This window comes from Pygocentrus nattereri, chromosome 28 (genome assembly GCF_015220715.1).
Source record: "Pygocentrus nattereri isolate fPygNat1 chromosome 28, fPygNat1.pri, whole genome shotgun sequence".
Taxonomy (NCBI): domain Eukaryota; kingdom Metazoa; phylum Chordata; class Actinopteri; order Characiformes; family Serrasalmidae; genus Pygocentrus; species Pygocentrus nattereri.
Window position 1 is genome coordinate 7029882 of NC_051238.1, and position 24073 is coordinate 7053954.

Genomic DNA, 24073 nt, shown 5'->3' on the forward strand with positions numbered 1-24073 from the left:
TCAGACAGATGTTGATGAAAGTTACATCATGTTATGCTAAGCTGATACAGTCATATCCAAAAGTTTGAACATCCCCAGGCCAAATTACATATTTGGTGACTTGTTGAAGTGAAAATGTTAACACCTCCTCTACAGAGATCAGAAAAGAAACAGTAAATGGAATTCGACTAGGGATGCCCAAACTTTTGCATTTGACTGTATTTGATTATGTATTATACCAAAGAAGAGCAGCATGCTTAGGAGACGAAACATCTGCATTGTATTCGTTGTACTGCATTTGGAAACCTCTACGAGTGAATGTTACATTCTTAATACTAATGTAGGTATATTGGTAGGTAGTCTCACAACACTGATTTCTAATAGTAAATGAATGCTAAGCTAACACTGGTGAATATGAGTTTATTTCTAGATTAAATATGATCATTCAAAGCTTGTAACCAACATCATAAAATTTTACCTTTGATGTTGCAGTTTTAGAATAAAAAACCATGACACAGATCTGCCGCCAGCTGAATGAAACCTGCTTAGACTCCGGCTCAAGTTCACAGTCATATCCGGAAGTCGGTTAATCTGACGTGAGGCCTTCAGTTCAGCTCCTGAAGTCATAACCAATGGGAGAGCTCGCATAGCTGTCTCTGTCTAGGTATCAGAGAGAAGACGATCCTGATTGGATAGTTTTCCTTTGAGCATTCCAAGAATTTGACCCTTTTGTTTTGAACAAAAAATGTATGAAATAAGAGTATTACTGCAATAATTTTATTGTTTATATACATTTTATATACAGCATTCTTGATGATTATTAAATGGAAATAAACAAAAAATTACAGATATACAGATGTAAGTCTTTTTTTTCCAAAATGTAACAATGAAAAAAACAGTATTAGATGGATAGTTAAACAGACGGACAGACAGATACGTAATAATTCACAAATAAAAGCACTAATGTCATTTTTTCATTTTTAAAAATGAAAGGAAAATAATATATACTGGCCAGATAAATAGCTCTTAAACTTTTGCACTGTACTGTATCAGAGCGCTAAATAGTGAAACAGAGTTATTAAATAACTTTGACTTTCCAGTTTAAAGTGCTGTGCTGCAGAGCTGTATTTATAAACAAGTTCAGTTTCATGGTAAGTTGTTTTTCTGTAAAATCTGGGAACAGTTGCTATGAAAGAGTGCATTTGCCTTGCTCCTTCTCTATTAATCTCTCTCTCTCTCTCTCTCTCTCTCTCTCTCTCGCAGAAGTAAGAGGCAAAAGTCCAGCTCTGTTGAGGGTGATATAGACACCAGCCCCGGAGGCGAGTACTACGCCTCTCCAAACTCTCCAGCTAGCAGCTCCCGAAACTGGCAGGATGAGATGGAAGGAGGTTAGCTGACTGCACTAATACTAATGAGGAACAGTGCAATGCCAAGAGTTGTACTGTGAAAAACACACATCTATATCATTACAACACTATCAGCCCCAGGACAGCTTTTTACAGCTTACTGTCAGTGTTTATACCAATTACCTTTTTAAATACCGTTATCTAAACAGAAACAGTCAAAAAGCTTGTCACTGCTGTCAGAACAAAACCTCTTATCTCCAAAATTGTAACTTTACAGGAAAAGGAAAAAATATACTTTATTTTTAATGTAAGTAAATGGAGCCAGACTTGTTAGCATGTCATCTTGGGCCGTTTTTTTTGGTCCATTCAGCATGAAATTTATACACAATGGAAAGAGCAACAGGCATCTTCAAATGATGTCAACAACTGAAAAATGGAGAATTTTTTGTTCCGACAGCGGCGATATATTTCCTCTTTTCCTTTTTTTGTTATAAGTCACTTCTGCGCTCTCATTGACACACTGAAAAAACACAAACACAAACCAAAGGTTTATTTTCTGTAATTCCATTTCATTTTAGTTAGTTTTGCAGTGGACATAATAGTTTTCATTTAGTTTTCTTTTTTTTATTACAGTTAACAGATTCTTTCACATTGTTTTGCTTTATTAATAGTCTGAGTCCTTGATTGGCTAGATCAGATGTCCTAGTGTTGGTAGATCGAAAATAATCTCTGCAGTAAAGTATCTCTCCAGGAGGAGGGTTAAAACCACTGCTGCTCACTGTATTACAGTTTGACGTGGTATGTAAAATTTTGTTTTGATCAAGTTTCACAATTTACATCCCAGTCCATGCAGTGCAACTATGGAGACTAAGCTGTTAACACAGCCCGTTTTGTATTCACAGTTTTTGTGACGTCACAAAAACCAACTTATTTACATATATTTGTAAAACCTTTGTAAAACCTATCTAGCCTCTAGTTTAGCCCCGCCCATTCAAAATAAAGGTAGCAGAGGTGTTTCAGCCAAGACTGCTTGTTTGAATGAGCCACAATACAGCACATTTGCATATATGGATCATTCTACCAAACTGATAAAATTAATAAATGATTGAACATTTAATTTTGCCAGTCAATATTGAAGTAGTGACTGTATTGGCGGTGTGAATTTGAGCTTATTTTAAGGTTAACTCAGCGCTTGACCAGCACACACAGCTTTGAACAGCTGTACACACATAAAATCATCATATTGTTCATTAAAACACAAAATAGTTTGCTTAATTTGTCTTTCAGTAGTGACATTTCTTAATGTTCCACACTGATTTCCAGCTTCTGGGATAGTTTGCCTTAAGTCTTAGTTTACACTAAGTATTTCAGCTTAACTTAAAATCAGAACGATCTTAAAAACATGGAAACAAAAAGCAAAAAACGTATGTGTCATTTTCACAAGTGTAAATTAAAGGGTTAGGGTTTGGGTCAGACACCTCTCAGTAGAAAGTACCATATAAATTGTGATTTTGTTTGTATATATATATCTTATTACTATCTCAATTAAATAGACCATAACAATATAAACAAATATTATAATCCTTGTAAATATTTAAGGTCTGAATACTATAGTTATAATAGTTGTAAGTAATAAAAACTGGTTGTTTAATAGGGAGAGGTTGGAAAACGGTCACGCTGACTCCGGTGGGTGTAGGAGGTAATATGCAGTGACCTAAATTGTCTCACGGCTAAATTTATTGAGCCTTAATCAACACTTTTGAAGTACTTTGGAAAGAGTGAATGACAAACATATCGTCTTTTTGGGGTCGGGGTGCAGAAAGCCTTTGCTCACAGGCTGCTGCTCGTACTTGGCTTTGAATTTCCTAAACAGAGCCGCAGGTCTTCATTAATTCATGAACTCCCGTTTTTGTGGGAGTCTGCAGAAAGCACAGCAGCCCGGCGCTCCTCTTTCATCGTCCCGCAGGCTGTCATCCCGCGCCGGAGCGCTCTGTGCTTTCAGCATCTACATGTACCAGCACAGACTGCCCATCAAAAGTTTGGGGACACCTTGACTTCTTTTCTGTTTTACTTACTCTAATTAGATAAGGGCATTCATAAAGGGAAAAAAACAATAACTGCAAAGCTTTTAGCATAAAAGAACAAACGTCGGGCATCCCTGCTCAAATTAAACTGCTCAGGTTTTACTGATTTTCTAAGTGCAAATGAGTTAACACACTTTTTAATAATAATTTTTAACCATTTAAATTGTTTGTTCTCTGTTGTATGACACTGTTACGTGCCCCTGTGATAGTATCTAGGGGTAACAGGGAAGCCACATGGAGTATGTGATGAGGGGTGGAAGGGAGGGACACAGATGACGGGAGTATCACGTTTACACAACGCTTTACTTTTCAAAAGTATGCTGGGAGTCTATGTATGTGAAGAATATTGTATACAAAGCCAGCATTAATGGTGGACTATGGACACTGCCAAAGCAATGAAACCTCAAACCTGCCTGACTGGACCTAACTTGCCCATAAATACAGCAGGTGGCATTCACCCTTTACCTAGTGTGTCTATACAAAGTGATACTACCTTGTTAGATGTAAAGGCATCCAAACTGCCTGTCCACTTATCGCACTAGAAGGAGAGAGAGAGACAGAGAGAGAGAGAGAGAGACAAACAGACAGACAGACAAAGTGAGGCCAAGGCAGAACTAAAACTAACGTGGCTGCAATTTTAACAACAGCAGAGTCACCAAGTCACCAAACTACCAGAAACCTAAAGGACTCACTGACACACACAAGGCTCTCCTCTCTTTACATGTTCCCAGGTCAGTCTAGTTTATCTTCAAACACCCACCCCTACTCATTCACCTGCAGTTCTGATTGGAGGATGAGGGTTTAAGGGTACAACAGTTGAATTCCCACTAACACAGCCATTGGTTGGGTTACACTTGTTATGAAATAAGGTACAAAGGCGCATAGAAAAAGAAAAAACCTGGCACCAACCTGTGTTAAATTCAGCAAAGAAGTAGATATTACACACTAAAATTTGTCATATTTTACTTTGTTCCAAAACTTTTTACTTATACAAGCAGCAAAAAATATCATGTGATTGGGGGAGTCCTAACTAGCAGGTGGAATTGGAGACGACTAAACTGGGAAAAACTGGGGAAAAATTAAAAATAAATAAATAAATAAGATAAGATAAGAGATAAGATAAGATGCGTTTATTGTCATTGCACAATGTACAACGAAATTGAGCAGCAATCCAACGGCACTTCCTATATACAAAACAATTTAAACGTAAGGCTAAAATATCTAAACATAAGGCTAAATAAAAAAAAAAACTATCAAAAATCTTACATATAAAGCAAAAAGGGTTACAAAACTATATATTCTAAAACAGTCAATAGACAGTAGACAGGTGAGGTAGCAGTTGTAGTTGCACATTCCTTGGACAGCTTATAGCGTTATACATAATATTGCACATCTAAGAATTATTGCACAGAAAGAATACAGATTATAGATCACACACTTTCGAGAACAAATCAATAATAAATAGAACAGAGGTGGAGTGGAACAGTGGAACAGTGTAAAGTGTCCTATGAATCACTGCCAGTAAAGAGCAGTAGTGGAGCACTGGAACAGTGTAAAGTGTCCTATGAATCAGTGCCAGTAAAGAGCAGTAGTGGAGCACTGGAACAGTGTAAAGTGTCCTATGAATCAGTGCCAGTAAAGAGCAGTAGTGGAGCACTGGAACAGTGTAAAGTGTCCTGTGAATCAGTGCCAGTAAAGAGCTGTAGTGGAGCACTGGAACAGTGTAAAGTGTCCTATGAATCAGGGCCAGTAAAGAACAGTAGTGGAGCGCTGGAACAGTGTAAAGTGTCCTATGAATCAGGGCCAGTAAAGAACAGTAGTGGAGCACTGGAACAGTGTAAAGTGTCCTGTGAATCAGGGCCAGTAAAGAGCAGTAGTGGAGCGCTGGAACAGTGTAAAGTGTCCTATGAATCAGGGCCAGTAAAGAGCAGTAGTGGAGCGCTGGAACAGTGTAAAGTGTCCTATGAATCAGTGCCAGTAAAGAGCAGTAGTGGAGCACTGGAACAGTGTAAAGTGTCCTGTGAATCAGTGCCAGTAAAGAGCAGTAGTGGAGCACTGGAACAGTGTAAAGTGTCCTATGAATCAGGGCCAGTAAAGAGCAGTAGTGGAGCACTGGAACAGTGTAAAGTGTCCTATGAAATCAGTGCCAGTAAAGAGCAGTAGTGGAGCACTGGAACAGTGTAAAGTGTCCTATGAAATCAGTGCCAGTAAAGAGCAGTAGTGGAGCACTGGAACAGTGTAAAGTGTCCTATGAATCAATGCCAGTAAAGAGCAGTAGTGGAGCACTGGAACAGTGTAAAGTGTCCTGTGAATCAGTGCCAGTAAAGAGCAGTAGTGGAGCGCTGGAACAGTGTAAAGTGTCCTGTGAATCAGTGCCAGTAAAGAGCAGTAGTGGAGCGCTGGAACAGTGTAAAGTGTCCTATGAAATCAGTGCCAGTAAAGAGCAGTAGTGGAGCGCTGGAACAGTGTAAAGTGTCCTATGAATCAGGGCCAGTAAAGAGCAGTAGTGGAGCACTGGAACAGTGTAAAGTGTCCTGTGAATCAGTGCCAGTAAAGAGCAGTAGTGGAGCACTGGAACAGTGTAAAGTGTCCTATGAATCAGTGCCAGTAAAGAGCAGTAGTGGAGCACTGGAACAGTGTAAAGTGTCCTATGAATCAGTGCCAATAAAGAGCAGTAGTGGAGCGCTGGAACAGTGTAAAGTGTCCTATGAATCAGTGCCAGTAAAGAGCAGTAGTGGAGCACTGGAACAGTGTAAAGTGTCCTATGAATCAGTGCCAGTAAAGAGCAGTAGTGGAGCACTGGAACAGTGTAAAGTGTCCTATGAATCAGTGCCAGTAAAGAGCAGTAGTGGAGCACTGGAACAGTGTAAAGTGTCCTATGAAATCAGTGCCAGTAAAGAGCAGTAGTGGAGCGCTGGAACAGTGTAAAGTGTCCTATGAAATCAGTGCCAGTAAAGAGCAGTAGTGGAGCACTGGAACAGTTGGTGTAGCTGGTATATTTGGATGCATCACAGCTTCATGCTGGACATCCACATCACCACTTCAGTGCTTTTCATGTGGCTGTTTAAGCTTAAAGAGCAAAAATAATAAAAGACAGTGAGAGCACTTGAAATTATTGGATGATAAAGCTCAGTGCAGAATAGAGTATTCCTTCGTATAAAGAGCAAGATTTAAATAATGATTTGACAGTTTTCTTGTCCAAACTTTTGTTTAAAGCACATATTGAAACTCTCTTGACCCAAAAATGATTTTACTTTTTAACCGACCTGGAGATTCCAAAGTGTCCAGGCTTTCGTCTTTTACTCCTGTAACTTAAAGGTGCCGTAGAATGGAAAACTGTATTTACACTGGCGTAGCTAATAAGGAGAATTTATTACGTGGAACTTCCAAAATCAGAAACTGTTACATGACATAGTTTTTATATTTACACCTCCAAAATGTACATACACCAGCCCACATCCCACAGAGAAACAATGACAACAGAGCAACAGGAATGGAAACGGCAGACTATTTGCAGAAATTGTATCGTTCCAAGCTGTAAATGGATGTTGGCATTTTTCATGCCCTTCCCAAGGACCTTACCTGACAGGCATTAATGATGTTCATCTTTAAACGAGGCTGAAGTTGGCTTCCTGTTCGCCAGCTTTTTAATTGAATGTTCAGTTCCACCTTAAATACTACAGCTTGTACAGTCTTCAGAATACACAGTGCCAGAATGTAACTGCGACACCTTTTAAGGTGGAAAGGAAAATATCCAAAAACTGGACAGGGTTGCGCCAAGTTTGTGTGAGTTTATAGTTAAGCTTGTGCGTAAAGTCTTTACTGAGTCCTTAGTTACACTAGTTAGTTTCAAACTATCCTTTAACTGAATTTGGCTGCACCACAAGTCCGTAAGTCGTGTCATAACTAGTAACAACGAACTAACGCATATGTCGCTTTAACATGACGATCAGTTTAGCTGTTTGGGCTGCTGAGTATCACAGAACTGAACCTGTGGGTGTTTAGCTTCAGTTTAAACCAGGGTGCGTATTAGAGCTCTAAGTAAAATTCCAGCATATAGTGTTTAGAATTTTTTGTTTAGTTGAGCAAAAAGTCATGTTTTTGGTCTTTTTTGTGTTTTCTACCTGGTTTCTGGTGGTTCCCCTAAAGCCTAAACCTGCTGAGGGGGGTGTAAATATTTAGTGAATGCTAAGCTCAACTTTAAACAACTCGTTCCAATTTAGTAATGCATAAACCTGAACTTACTAAACACTTAGGTTACAACTAGCCTACATTTGAATTTACGCGCAGCTGGTGCAACTGGACACTGACATATAGGAAACTTCTTCTCCCACATGTATAAAAAGATTCTGGATGACTTTAATTCAAAGTTGTTGGTTCGTTCTGCACATTTCACTCTGGATAGTTTCTTGAACCCTGGACAAAACTAAGTAGTTTTGCACAGCGATTGACACTGTGACATCTGAGAACTATTCATTCTATGGCACCTTTTGGAACTCTGTATGGTACAAAACAGGGTTACTAAGTCATACCAATGGTAGAACCCTTGAGGGTGCTAGATAGAATTTTTTTAACTGTACACAAGAGGTTCATCACACAGAGTAAGAGTTTTACCAGACATGGTTCTACATATATCTGTTGCTTTTATTAAAAAGTCCCTAAGAACCCCTTTTTAAGGTTGCAGTTTACATCTTTCTCCATGTAGCTATTGAAAGATAAGGATGAAATAAAACTGGGATATAAGCCGTTAAATAACTGAAGGGTTTGTTCGCTGATGAGTGCTGACATCACAGCAAGAGGATACAGTGGGTGACCAATGCTTTCGTTCTCTGAGTAGGACCGTTGCAAACACAGGCATGTGATCTTGTTTCCTCTAAATAAACCTGCACAGTCTCCCTTTCACCACACGTGAAATACAAGCTGTGGCTATGGGCCTAGACAGAAAATGTTGCATGTAGCATCTCAAGATAGAAACCACTAGCCTGCAGACTCCTGATGTAAAAATGCACTTTGTGTGCACCTTGTCCGCTTCTCTGTGCACAGCTGGTATAAAAGCTTCAGCTGATCAGCAGAAGAGCATAAACAGTGCAGCAGCAGCTTGGTTACCGCTTCAAGAGTAAAATACTCTTTAAATGAGTTTCAGGTTCATTCTGGCAGACAGTCATTGTCATGAATGCTGGTGTATGCATGCAGCATGAGCACAATGTTGTTCTTATGTTGTTCTTACAGTATATCTTACTGTTTGCTGGGGAAAAGGAATAACACTTAGAAGGGGGTAATCCAGCTTACTGACCCCACCCTTTTATTTCTATGGTAAGGGGAACACTGCAGTTGTGAGAATTTTCCTGTCACAATGTTAAAATATGTACCAGCAGCAGGAGCATACAGCATGCAGCAGGAATATATCTGATAGCCATAATGAGTCCATTAAATCAAAACCTTTGACATGGTGTGGTAATGGATCTGGTTCGCTATCTAAATCTCTTAAGTGTTCGTGTACAAGTATCTATCTGCAAAGTGCAGTGAAGTGCAGTATAAGCAGCTTCAGTTCTCTCCAGTAGAACTCAAACACCTGGTCAAACCTGGCTGGAGTCAAAGTAGGCCATGCAGTCGTTATATAAACCACGCTGTGATCTACTTATGATTTCGTGTGAGGGGGTTTGTGTAGGATAGGACACTCATTCACTCACCGCTGTGTAGGGGGAAGTTCACTTCAGGAGGAGTGTGGGAGAGGATTCTGTGGGTTTTTGTGCATGTGGTTGGAATGGAGTTGTGGTGGTTGTGGGCTGCAGAGTTGTTTGCGTTGCAATTACAATCACAAATAGGTTTGTGATTTTTTTTTTAGGGACAGCTAATTTACAAACATCGTTTTATTAAGGGTGAAAACAGTATTGACAAACAAGAAACTGACACAGTTTTAACTTTTGGGAAATATATATATTTTTTTATTATTATTTCTCCCCAATTTAGTCAAACTCAATTCCACCTAGTAGTTAGGACTCCCCCAGTCACTCACTACCACCAGCGCTAGGAGGGCGAAGGCTGGTGCAAGCTTCCTCCGAAACCTGTGAAGCGCTGCTGCATCTTTTGAAACTGCCACTCACGCAACATCATTGGAGAGCCAAAAGCGTTCAGCTACATCAACTAACAAAAGGGCGATGGGAGAGAGGCGGGGGTCATTCAACCCACCTAGAGAGTGAGGCCGATTGCGCTGTCTTGGACTCACTATCTCCTGATGACAGGGCCAACGCTTAGATGGTTCCGCCACCCAGGACGTCAGGCTCTGAACCCAAAAAAAGGGAAGGAACCTGCTCTTTTAAATCTGCTGTCATTATGTTACATCACGTTCATATCACTGTTGACAACAGCAAAATCATTTAATCAACACCAGCATGTACAACAGAACTTTCTCTGAGCTACCTCGTTTCCTATCACTGTGTAAAAGATGCAAGAGGTTTCCTTTATTGTTGGCTGCACCATTTGTTTCCAGAGCTCTTTAAAAGCACTTATCGATTAATCAAAGTAGCAGAAGTATACTATATGGTGAGGTAATGCATACATGGAAGGCTGAGACTTAACTGTAGATGTTAAATTAGATGAGAAAACCCCACAAGTTTGGGTAAAGAGGAAAAAAAATTCCTGCATGTTTAACTCTGGATCACAGGCCCATAGAACTAAACCGTGAGCCCCGCTTAGTACCGGAACCACGAGCGCCGTCATGCCAACTCATTTTCGCTATTTAGGATTTACGCAACCCAAAATCAATAGGACTTATGCAACCTACTTCTCTGCCTGTGACCCGTGTGACTATTGTCAAGGTCCAAGACACAAAACACAAGACAAAACACAAACGGTACGTCTTCTGTTTGGCAGTCGAGTTTTTTCTTAAAAGGTCTTACTCACAATTTTACTGCAGTCAATATAGAAAATGGACCTGATTCCATCCTCATGGCCATTGAAGTAAATATTTGATCTTTGACAGCCAGAGATTCTGGAGAACCAGAGTTTGCAGATATAAAAGTGGTTTATTTGAAGAAAGAGCGCTCAGTACACCTGCTTCCAGCCTCGTCTCACCACAGTCCAAAGACCATTTTTTGGACCAGAAGCTTTATACTGTAAATCTCCCCACCCCCAGGACCCTTGGTATTGTCAAAGACCCAAGTCAGTGTTCTCATACATTTGGATTCTGTCATAAAAAGTACAGAGTTGATGTCGTAACCCCAGTGTTGTGTTCCTGTCCTTTTGCTATAACTGTTCAAACCACGAGAACAGAACATAAGTGGCCTTCTCAAAATAACTTTTCAACAGGAACATGCTTACCAACGAATGACAACTACAACAAAGGATAAAGAGCAGAAAACTAGAAAATAAAACATTTCCCAAAAACAACGAATGAACAGTTGCTTCTCGTAGATGTGTTGGATGTGGAAGAAATGAGTAAGCATGAAGAATTTGACAAGAGCCAGATCTTTAAATGACTGACCAGACAGCTGGGTCGGAGCATAGCCGAACTGGGAAGGCTTGTGTGGTACTCCTGGGCAGCAATGGTGAGAACCTTCTGACAGTGCTCAAAGGAGGTACAAGCCAAATCCAAGGCTCCTTGAAGCTTGTGGCAGTGAATGTTATCCCCTCTGGTCCGAAGCGACAGGAGGACCACTGTGGCACAAATTACAGAAACATTTAGTGATGGTAATGAGAGGAATGTGTCTTGCCACAGTGCATCGCACCCTGCTGCACATGTGGTCGCATAGCCACTGACCAGTCAGAGTGCCCATGCCAATCCCTGTCCACTGTTACATACAAACTCACCTACAAAGGGCACACAAGTGTCATAACTGGCACTTGGTGTGATGGAAGAAGGTCGCTTGATTGTTTTCTTTTACATCATGTGGTACATGTGCAGTGTTTACCTGGGAAATGTCCTGCTGGGAAGATTCTGAGCATTCATGTGGACGTTAGTTTGACCCATGCCACCAACCTGAACATCATTGTGGACCAGGTGGAGAGTTAAATTTCCTGAAGGTAATAGCCACTTTCAGCAGGATAATGTTCCCTGCCACACTGCACAGATTGTTCAGGAACGTTTTTAAAGATATTTGTCTGAATGTTAGTTAAAGATAGACTGAGCATCTACAGTGGACCATCCAAAACAAGTGATACTGTAAATAAAGTGTTAATGTCTTGGTGCTAGATACCACAGAGCACTTTCAGAGGTCTTGTAGAGTCCAGGCCTCGGAGGCTTGTCTGGATGCATGTGGAGGAACAAACAGCGTATTAAGCAGGTGGTTTGCACTTTCTTGTGGTAGTTTGTGACAAACCAAATAAAAACCTCAGAATTATTAGTTCTTTCCTAAAAGATCACGTTCTGTATGTATATTAAATGCAACGACAGCATTGTGAAATTGAATTATAAACAGAAAACAGTAGTCAGAATTTGCCACATTTTTGATGCTCCTTGACATCGATACATAAAGCTATATAGTCTAAACAGCTGTTGTCTCATAAACATCGCTTGCAGTTGGAGAATGTCAACAAAACCATGTAAAATTCAGAGATAACATAAAAAAACAAGCAACAGCAGAAGCTGTTAGCAGTCACGTCATGAGCTGGCCTGCAAGTTGTGCACCATATTAGCAATCAGATTTCAAACGGATTAATCAGAGACATGTTTGGAGAGAATCTTATCAGGTTCCAATCCATAGTATTCATTTATGTTGGGTTTTTTTCCCCAGTATTCATTATTAACTCACATTAGAAGTTAAGACTGTTTTTCTTTCCTCTGTAAAGTAATCATTTTGGAGATACAAGGTCTAAATGGGGTCAGTAAGGGGTCTACTATGTGCCTCGGTGTCCATGTTTCTCATGTTCACTGCTGTTACCTCCTGCTGTGGTTCTGCCCCACAGGCTCCTCAGCATGGGCCAGGTGTGCCCTCCTGAGCTGCTGAATTCAGGTGGTGTCCAGCAGAGTTCTGTAAAGCTTAATTTGGGTGGGATTTTACATCAGGTGGTGCAGTAATGTGTAATTATTACCACATCTTTAAAATAACTGATAATATCAGCTGACATAATTAAATGTGGTCAAAAATGAGACAGATTCTAACGGTTATAGATAAACAAGGCTTTACTCCCATATGGAAAAATATATATAGACAAGTCCTTTTGTATATTTGAAATACATGGATAACACATTGCAGTCCGTGCCAAAGTAAATTCCAAACACTAAAATATATTTTGGAATATTGCCTTATTAACCAAATATATGTTTAAAATACATTTGCTTTAAAATATATGGGGAAATATCACACATACAAATTTACTAAACAAAAATAAATGTATGTAAATGTATTTATCAAATACATTCAAAAGTGTATGGAAACTACAGTACTGTCTAATGCACTTGTGTTATCAAATCGCTGTTGTCGGAGCAAAACCTCTCCAAATCTCCAAAATGCTAACTTCACAAGAGAAGGAAACACATCCTTTACTTTTTAATGCAAGTCAATGAAACCAGCATTTTTCCGAGTAATTTTGGGCCATTTCTTTTGGTCACAGTGTTAAACAGTGTTAAAGGGCTACAGGTACTTTCCAATTGTGTCAGAAACTGAGTAACAACAAAAAATGCAGGTACAGTATGAGGTTTTGTTTCGACAGCGGCAAAATGAACCTTTAATATGGCAAAAGTAAGCATTGTTAGGTATTGATCCTATGCAGTGATATCCTGTTTATTTGAAATACGCTTGGTGTGAGTGTCTTACTGCTACATACATTATTAATGCAAAGCACAATGTAAAACACAGTAATCAGTGTCATTTAGTTCCGTCTCTAACCTTATTGAAACTACTGACAACTGAAAAAAAAAAAGTATTTTACAAAAAATAAAATAACATACATTTTCAGCCGTTTTCATACATTGCACAGAAATATATTTGATAAATACATTTGGAGTATAGTTTTTGTCCATATGGGCTCACTGATGATTATTATATCTCACCTGTCATGTTTCTTAAGCTCAAAGAAGCAGCATCAGCAGAACTCATAAAAGAGAGGCAGGGCTTATTTTTATAATTTAGCAAATATTATTTTGCATTGTTTTCATCAGGCATGTTGTTCTGTTTATTTATGTTTGGTGCACACATAATTATATTTTATTTGTGAATAAGTTATTTGAATCAGGTAAATCCCATGCCTTATTTTTTCAGTTCCTAGAGCAGGGTAGTGCAGTTCTGGCCCTGGACGGCTGCAGTCTATCCAGTTTTGTTGATTTCTCTGCACTAACAAACCTCCTGAATCTGGTTATTAACTGCTGTGTTGGGTCAGGTGGGTTTTAGGAGGAAAATGGGCTGGAGTAAAACCTGTGAGCTTGTTGAATCAGGTGTGTTTTGAAGTTGTGGAAAACAAAACATTAAACGTTAGGCACAGTGTGGTCAATGTTGAGCAGTGTGACACTGGGGGTTTTCCAGACTGCTTTGAGATCCGTCTGCGAGGACCCCCCCCCAAACCTTTAGCCATGTAAAGCTGGAAATAAAGCTGGTCTGGGATCAGTTCTCAGCAGGACTCCCTGCAGGAGAGCAGCCCCGCCCACCTCACTTCCTGTCTAGACAGCTCTAATGAGGTCCTCTTTAACGAGCCTGTCTGACTGATTATTGCTAGGGGGGGGGGGGGGGTTGCTCACAGGTACTCACAGCCTGAGCAGCAGCTGCAGACTCCAGGTGGAATCTGTAAACCTGGACGTAAATAGGTAGAGTTCAGTAATTGTACTTTATTACTGTACTTAAGTAGTATTTTAGAAGATTTTTGTGATGCTTTTTCTCAATTACAGCACTGTGCGAAAGTTTTAGGCTTCTAAGCAAATTTTTAAACAATTTCCCTCAGCAGTGAGTTTATCACAATAAATATTAGAATAAAGTCATAGTCATAATTCAAATAAACATAAAAACAATAAAAGGTAACAAGAATTTCTTGGGTCCATATTTTTCCTTGACACCTTCACAGCCGCCACAGAGACTCGTTAATATCATCAATTACATCATGAGCTCAATTTACTGAGCACTGATTGGTCAAACCAGGAGCTGCTTTTATAACTACATATAATACTGTAATACTGGGCTTCCTCGAGGGTCATTAATTAATGTTCTATTATTTTATTCAAATATTAACACTTTTCTCAGCAAGTAAACACAGTCTACAAAAATAAATAGATTTTGAAAATGTGTCGGGTGCCTAAGACTTTTACACAGTACTGTACATTTCAGACAGAAAAATACTTTATTTTTATTCTTAACTTTTTTTCATTTGCACCATCAAAATACTCATTACAAAGTGAAATTCCAGCACATTTTCATTTAAACTAATCGAACCATTCAACCATTTTGACATTTTGGCTGACAGATGGAATCGCAAATCAAATTAGAATTTTCCACTTGTTTGTTTGTCAAATATTGGAATATATTCTAATTTTACGAAGAAGATACGTAATTATATGAAATATTAAAAAAGTAAACCTATCACCTTGTTCAGAGTCACTGAGCTACTAAAAACCTTTCAGATGTCTGCAAATATTCCGATAGTATGTAAAACCCATACAATTCTAATTAGTTAACAGGCAAAAGTCTGAGACAACATTTAAGTTTCAGTCAAAACAGCCAGTTATTGATTTTTAAAGAAATATTTATATGAAGATTAGATGCACGATAATCCACTTACATAAGGAAGGAGAAAGGCAAAGGAAATAAAGTGAAAAAACAGTGTTTTTCCAAAACTGGAGTTCAAAAAATTACTAAAGAGAAAATGAGCCTCCTAACAACCACCTGGAAGACCGGACACCAAAACTGCCCCCATCAGATAAACAGCACTTAAAGCTTTTGTCTCTGAGAGAGAGGAGAAGATCAAGCTGCTTCAGATCTGAAAACATCCACAGGTGTTTCTGTCCATCCTTCCACTGTGAGAAGACCACTCAGCGCTGTGGGTCTGAAAGGACGTGTAGCTGTTCAAGAAGAACCTCACTGAGAAAAGGAGACGGACACATCAAACAAAGAAGCTGAACGGTGGACTGACCACCCCCGAGTCCAGACCTCAACACCACTGAATGGGTTTGATTACTTCAGAAAATGATCAACCAGCTTCTAAGACTGAACTTTGGAGGTGTTTGTAGATTCTGTGAGGAACTGAAAGTGAGTCTCCTGAAAAGAATGGATGTTGTAATAGAGGTAAAGAGTGACACACTTAAGTACTGAAAAACTAATATTCAGTTGTTGCGTCATTTTCAGCTTTTTTCTTGTCCGTTTTGACTGGGACTTAAATAGACAAAGGTCTCTGGCTTTTGCACAGTACTGTTGCCTACAAGGTACATAAGATCAGCATATTTGGGATGATGTTCAAATATGGAAGCATCTTAAGTAGGTTACTGTACAGTGAAACTCTGTTTTCATATTTCATATCAGCTGCGTCCTATAAAAAAGTCTTAGGAAATAAATGTGTCTGCTGCTGGTGGATCATTGACACTGCTGCTGTAGCTCCACAGGGACATGAGAGTGGCCCATAAACACTGCAGTTCACTGCAGCACTGGAGGGTGGTGTGCTCTGAACACACCACGCCACTGTGTGGTCAGAAATGGCAGCTGCAGTCCGGCTTCACAGGGTATAAACTGAGGAGCTGGTCAGTTAGCTGAGAAAGCATTTTGTTTTGGCTTTACTGAAGTCTGTCCTTGTTTGGAATAGCAAGGCTGACCTCCTTCTCTCTCTCTCTCTCTGTCTCTCTCTCTCTGTCTCTCTCTCTGTCTCTCTCTCTCTCTCTCTCTCTCTCTCTCTCAGGGATCTCCCCAACAGTGAAGAAGACTGAGATGGATAGTCCGTCTCCTCAGGAGAGTTCTCCACGCCTCAGCAGCTTCACACAGCACCACAGACCCGTCATCGCAGTGCACAGCGGTGAGGAAACTCTCCTAAGATGCAAAAAACAAAAATTCATAATTCAGTAATTGAGATGTAAACAAACTCAGAGTGGTTTGATGTAGTATCATTTGTTGTAGAGAAACTTCTCGTCTCTGATTTCATTTGTAGTAGATAATTGACTCACATCCTCAGAAGACACGTTTTTCACCAGGTTTTGACAGAGTTCTCTTTTAATTCTCTTTCAAGGCATTCACAATCAGATTCATCCGCTCGGGGAAGGGGTCCGAAGCACAACCCACAGCTATGCCATTACACATTTCCACCAGAGAGGTCTCCAAATCCCCAAATTTTAAATAGTGTAGCTTTAAACTTGTGCTCTATCCCTCTGAGGTGTCGGACTCAAGTCCTGCAGGGCTCCAGCCCTGCACAGTTTACTGTAATTCAGTGGGTAATCTCATTACTAGGGGGTGTAAACCTCTGACTGCTCAAAGATTTGAATAAGGTTCTTTATTCAGCCCATCATAATCTTAAATGTCTCAGTTTTTTTGTTTTGCTATTGTTTGGGGGTTTTTTTGGAGTTGGAGTAGAGAAAACACTCCCATGTAGATTTTTATATATGTCCAATCCATCATCTGCCTTCATATTCTTTATGGTCAAATTCCACTGATTTTTCAAAATGTCTGCATAATTCAGGGCTTGGCTTGTAAACAGAGTAATTCAGAGTGGTTTGGTGTGGAATGATTGATTGCAGAGCCTCAGATTACAGTGGTGTTGAAAGGAACCAGAAGTCACGATGTCTACAACACAGATATAGCCATTTATTAACTATCTAAGAAAAAAAGTGTTTTCTTTGAGGTCTGTTTTGACCCACGACACCTCGCATGTTCCAATGTGCTGTAAATGGATTTTTGGCCAAAACCTTCTGAAAACTATTGTAAAACAATGTCTTTATAACCTTTTCTGTAGTTTTCTGTGAGTAAGCTTGTAGAGGCTTTTCAGGTATCTGGTCCTGATCCCCAACACTGTGAACAGTTCTGACTCAAGAACTGCACTTTTCACTTAAAACCACTTTGAATGACTTGCTTTACATCTTGATGATTTAATCTCAGTTCAGTCAGTTGAATTACCATTTAATATTTACATGTTAACATATTTACACTGTATGGCCAAAAGTGTGTGGACAATTCTCTTTTTTATTGAATTCAGATGTTTCAGCCACAACCATTGCAAACAAGTGTATAAAAACAGATTTATAGAAAAATGTGTATAAAAGCACATAGCCATGCAGTCTCCACTGACAAACACTGGCAGTAGAATGGGTCACTTTGAAGCGCTCCATGACTGTAAACGTGGCACCGTCATAGCACTTTTGTCAAAAGAAAACTTTGCATCTCTTAAATGACAACTATATGGATTAAGGGAAAAATCTGCTTTACTTTTAATGTAAGTCAAAGGAACCAAACCTTTTAAGTCATTTTTGGGCCATTTCCTTTGGTCGATTCATCATGAAATTTACAGACAATATAAAGGGTTAGGACAAAAATGAAGATACAAGTTTTTTTTTTTTCCAACAACAGTAATAGGATGCCACCTTTGCCACAAATAAGTTTGTGAAATTTCTAGCCTGCTAGATCTGCCCTGGTCAGCTGTAAGTGATATTATTGTGAAATGGAAACATCTAGGAACAACAACAGCTAAGCAACGAAGCAGTAAGTCATGCAAACTGACAGAGTAGGGCTCTTTTGACAAAGTGGGTACCACTTCTCACAGACACACTCCAAAATATTGTGCAAAGCTTCCCAGAAGAGTGACGGTTGCTATAACTACAAAAGAGGGCCAACTCTATATTAATGGCTATGTTTTTGTAATGCCCAAACCAGGTTTGACAGTTGGGTGTCCACATACTTTTGGCCATGCAGTGCATGAATTTATGCATGTGTGTGTGTGTGTGTGTGTGTGTGTGTGTGTGTGTGTGTGTGTGTGTGTGTGTGTGTGTGTGTGTGATCAGGCAGGCATAACATTATAACCTTGTTTCTACGCTCATTGTCCATTTTATCAGCTCCACTTACTGTATAGCTGCACTTTGTAGTTCTATAGTTACAGACTGTAGTCCATCTGTTTCTCTGATACTTTGTTAGCCCCCCTTTTATCCTGTTCTTCAGTGGTCAGGACCCCCATGGACCCTCACAGAGCAGGTACTATTTGGGTGGTGGATCATTCTCAGCACTGCAGTATCACTGATGTGGTGGTGGTGTGTTAGTGTGTTGACCTGGTGTGAGTAGATCAGCAGTGCTGTGTTGAGCTCCTATGGTGTTAGCAGCAGTTTGAAAAGATGTGGTGGAGCTTCATATGTTTCCAAGGAAGTACGTTCTAGGCTTCTCCCTCCCAGCTTGGTACCATAGCGTGTTAGAGGCAGGCCTGAGTGGAATTGACCAAATTACAAAGGAAAAATGGAGCAAAATTGGTCAGCACCAAAAAAGGAATTGCAAATATGTAAATAAATAATCAAATGAAGTAAAACCTCTTTTTCGTAGTTTTTTGGGTTATTTATTTAATTACATTTTAATATCAAAAAGTCATTTTGAGTGGGTCAGTGCTGAAAGTGGGTAGGTCTAGCCCTGCTGGACCCATTTATACCACTGCCACTGGCCACACGGCATAAAAACTGTGCGTACTGCAAATTGAAATGACTGATATTGTCATTAATCACTTTAATTGCAGTGCCATCGCAGGTAAAACGAATCCAGCTCCAATACGGCTATAATGTGGGAATTGACAACAGTTAATGGTGGTCTAATTGTAGTTCAGGTCTGTAGCCAGGCTCCATACCTCCATACTTGGAGTGCACTTGGTCTTTGTCAGTAGCATTAAAGTGAGAGTGCCTGCTCGGGGTGAGTATTGGACCTGACAGGCTGTCTTGGACGGGAAGAGCAGTTAGTACATGTGCGTGATGAGCTGCTTTATTGCAGGGCGTACAACACTCTGCAGACAGCAGTGCTCTCTATGACAGGTAATTGTCTCCGGGACAATGAGGAGTAATCTGTTGTCTGGCAACGCTCCACTGTCTGCACAACGATGCTACAACAATTAGCACCACCGTTCAAATGAACCGGTGGAGCATTGCCACCATATGTCACCAGGAGAGGAGCGTTAGCGCTGATATTACAGCTGTCGCAATGAATTATGGAAATCAGTGTCACTGAAAATTGCTAATTTCCAGCAGGATTAGGAGAATAGAGATCTAAGACACTTGACAGCCCAGCAAAAGACATTCATTATTATGTTGTACCTTAGGACTACAGAGAAAAGTTCAACTAACTCTTTAAACTTCACTCATAACTTCTTCCTAATAGTTACAGAATAATTCAAAGTAGTTTCTGAACAATTTAAAGTAGATACTGAATCATTCATAATGAGTCACTTGTTCAATAAGTTGTTATTCGTGCTGTTTTATGCTATTTTACACAGTGTAGATTTTGATCTCATTGCCTGATCACCAAAGGCATTTTAAATTGAATGTGGTCGATATATCATAGATTTTGGGTTATGTACTATAAATAGTGTACTGTAATTATCTTTTTTTTGCAGCTGTGTATTAATTAGTGGAAAACTATGACACTGACATCCTCAGAGCTAGTATATTCAATTAATTTAAGCATTTATCTAGAACAACAGTGGTTTTATATTATTGAAAACATTGTTTTGATCACTAATATACAAAATTCTTAACAAGTAAACTGAAAGCCAGCAGTTGATGTAGAACATTTTATTCATGTGTAGCTGGTTGACGCATTGAAAACATGACAATTTAGAGCACTAATATTTACAGTGTATCATAAAACATCATACTTAATAGTACATGGAGTACATAGACAAGCATATCATTGTTGTCAGAATAAAACCTTGTATCTCCATTTTCCTCCTGATTTCAATTTTTCATTTTTGGCCATTATTTAAAATCTGCCCTTTTTAATGTGTTAAAACGTCATGATGAGTGAACTTAATAGAAATGATATTTTTACATTAACTTACATCAAAAGTTCTGAATATTTTTACTTTTTGTTGTAAAGTTACCATTTTAAAGATGCAAGTTTTTGGTCCACCAGTGGTGACTGATGGAACAAAGAGGTTAGATAAAGCAGCTATACAGCTGTTACAGTCAAGATTAGAAGATAGATAGGTAGATACACTATATTTCCAAAAGTATTCACTCGCCCATCCAAATCATTGAATTCAGGTGTTCCAATCACTTCCATGGCCACAGGTGTATAAAGCCAAGCCCCTAGGCCTGCAGACTGCTTCTACAGACATTAGTGAAAGAATGGGTCGCTCTCAGGAGCTCAGTGAATTCCAGCGTGGTACCGTGATCGGACGCCACCTGTGGAACAAGGCCAGTCATGAAATTTCCTCACTACTAAATATTCCACAGTCAACTGTCAGTGGGATTATAACAAAGTGGAAGTGGTCGGCCATGTAAAATGACAGAGCGGGGTCAGCGGATGCTGAGGCGCATAGTGCGCAGAGGTCGCCAACTTTCTGCAGAGTCAATCACTACAGACCTCCAAACGAGTCTGGGTTTGGTGGTTGCCAGGAGAACAGTACTTGTCTGACTGCATTGTGCCAAGTGTAAAGTTTGGTGGAGGGGGGATCATGGTGTGGGGTTGTTTTTCAGGAGTTGGGCTCGGCCCCTTAGTTCCAGCGAAAGGAACTGTTAAAAACTCTTAAAGCTTCAGCACCAAGAGATTTTGGACAATTTCATGCTCCCAACTTTGTGGGAACAGTTTGGGGACGGCCCCTTCCTGTTCCAACATGACTGCGCACCAGTGCACAAAGCAGGTCCATAAAGACACGGATGAGCGAGTTTGGTGTGGAAGAACTTGACCGGCCTGCACGGAGTCCTGACCTCAACCCAACAGAACACCTTTGGGATGAATTAGAGCGGAGACTGTGAGCCAGGCCTTCTCGTCCAACATCAGTGTCTGACCTCACAAGTGCCCTTCTCGAAGAACGGTCAGAAATTCCCATAAACACACTCCTAACCCTTGTGGAAAGCCTTCCCAGAAGAGCTGAAGCTGTTTTAGCTGCAGAGGGTGGGCCAACATCATATTAAACCCTATGGATTAAGAATGGGATGTCACTCAAGTTCATATGTGTGTGAAGGCAGACGAGCAAATACTGTTGGAAATATAGTGTACATAGATAGATAGAGAGATAGATGGAGAGATAGATAACTTTATTCATCCCATACAGGAATGCCTCTGTTGCTGCAGTACAAAGTACAATAAACAGTACAACAGCAAAATACACAGGAGCAAAGCATTGCCTTACACTATTTACAGATACATGAATAGAAAGTAAAGCTAAATAATAAAATATACATATATATATACATATATATATATATATAAAATAACAGTACAAAAATAAGAAGGAAGTCATGTCCCCTCCAGTGAATGAACCGTTCCTCTGTTCACAGCTGATAACTGATAAGCCCAACTGATAACCTCTGTTCACAGTTGTGCAATATGACCTTTATGGATGCATGTATGTAGTTGGGTACACAAGTATAGCATTCAGTTCAAAATGTCAGTGTCCATTTAATAAAAGCTGAAATCTCGCTCTTTGGTTTTGACTCTCTTGCAGGTATCTCTCGGAGTCCGCACCCCTCGTCGTCGCTGCATTTTTCGACTACCCCCATCCTGCCCCAGTCCACCTCCACCTACTTCCCGCACACGGCCATCCGCTATCCCCCACACCTCAGCACGCAAGACCCGCTCAAGGACCTGGTCTCTCTGGCCTGTGACCCGTCAGATCCACAGGCCAGCCCGGTAAGCCTGCTCGTCCAATCAGGAGCGAACTCAAGTAAACATGCATCAGTGCTTTCTAAACCTGGTCCTGGTCTTGAGTTTTTCCTGCACTGACACACCTGATCCAGCTAATCAGCTAATAAAGTCTTTAATGCAGAGGCAGCATTAAATCTGCTCTTCTTCAATATTTATGTTGATATGTAAAGAACACAAACTAATAAAATCAAAAATTCATCAATTTTATACTGTCACAAACTACCACTTTGAACGCACAGTCTTATGCAAAAGTTTGTGCACCTCTGGTCAAATTGTATATTTTTATTCATTTCATAAGTGTAAATAAGTTCTACACACATCCACTACAGAGAACATACTTTTGCACAATTTGCACAAACAAAAACTATTTATTTGATGAATTTCACAAAAAAAGTGTGCAAAAGTCATGGCATATTTTTAATGTATGTTTTATTCTTTTATTCTGTGCATTAAAACGTGCAGAGGTGTGTTCTCTGTAGAGGACGTGTTCACTTGTTTTTACTTGTAAAATCAACAAAGCCTTAAAATTGACTGGGGTTACTGAGTCCGATAATAGTTAACAGGCCCTTTCTGAGTTGTAGGTGTGTTAGAGCAGGAAAAATGCTCAATTGTGCAGGGCAGGGGCTTCACATCATCATGCATGCTCACTTACAAATTTATGGTTAACCTCAAATTACTCCAGTCATCAGTCCTGTTTGGTAAGACGGGCTGTGTGATTAAACTGATTAGCAGGCCGCCTGTCGTGCACAGATCACAATTCTGAGCCAGTCATATTTACTCATGTTCATGCTGAAATGTTTCTGTGGTTCAATAGTAATAATAATAATAATAATAATAATAAAAACATCTTCATTTTAGAGCACTTTCCATACTAGTGGCAGCTCAAATTGTTTGATACACAGGAGATAAAGCTTGACAGTAGTAGAAGATATTCTGAGTATTAAATTAAAATTAAAAAGATAAATACTATAAGTAATAAATACTAAGATAAAAGGTGGAATTTAGTTCCACAGTTCAGAAGCAGAATAACAAACCTAGAATATCATCTCGATAAGAAAACTTCATACATCGTATCTCTGAAATCAAACGTTCTGAGCCTTAAAGTCAGTTTATTCAGTGAGATTTTATTTTACGTCATTTTTGACCATTCCTGTTCATAAGTTAGTCATGGAAGGTTCACAGGATGTAAAGAACAGCTGGTGTTTTCCAATGATGTAAAGCAAAGAATGACATTGCGTGCGGGGGGGAGGACGGGGGTCACACAGATTTGTGTTTCTGATGTAATGTTTTGTCTTGAAGTGATTTGATGGCTCCATAGCCACATTTTCTGGCACACCTTCCAGTAAACCCAGTAAATATGTGGCTGTATAATATTTCTGATTGAATTATATATTTTCTCTTCTGGTCTCCAATGAGATGTTTTGGATTTTCAGCCCCAGTAAAGAATTGGTCAGTTTTTACTTACTTAAAAATTAATTTGTTAAAAAAAAACATACTAGCCATCAGCTGAAAGCTGCCAGAAGCAACCTGCACACATGCAAATCCAAAATGGCAAGATTTAGGCCTTAAATAATTCCATTAATAATAATAATTTTAATAAAGTCACGGAGTTCAGCATGGAGTTACTCCCCAATGCTCACTGCCATGTTCTTTTGGCCCAGCACCAAACCACCCTCAGCACGGCCCCTCAGAACCCCTCAGACTCTGTACCAGATGCTCCGCCCACACATAGACAGAGAGTCTTTTGCATGTTAAGCTGCCCACAGCTATAAGGATTTTGGCATTTGCTTTCTGAGTGGTGTGGGGGGTTGTGTCTGTCTGAAGGGAAACAAGTCATTGCCCGCTCTGTGTAGCGTGACAGAGCCTTTTGGAGTGAGATAGTCGATGCGTTGGAAAAGAACGTCACAGCCTTAGATCTCTAACCGTTATTCAA

General features: G+C 39.7%; 1 protein-coding gene across 2 annotated transcripts in view; it reads left to right on the plus strand.

The window, feature by feature from the left end:
- Window positions 1-24073, plus strand: part of nfic (nuclear factor I/C) — a 230892-nt gene that overhangs the window by 169144 nt on the left and 37675 nt on the right. For both annotated transcript variants that reach the window (XM_037535935.1, XM_037535936.1), the window contains exons 6-8: window positions 1243-1367; window positions 16220-16333; window positions 21941-22125. In XM_037535935.1, coding sequence (XP_037391832.1) covers window positions 1243-1367; window positions 16220-16333; window positions 21941-22125 — 424 coding nt within the window. The remainder of the gene's footprint in view (window positions 1-1242; window positions 1368-16219; window positions 16334-21940; window positions 22126-24073) is intronic.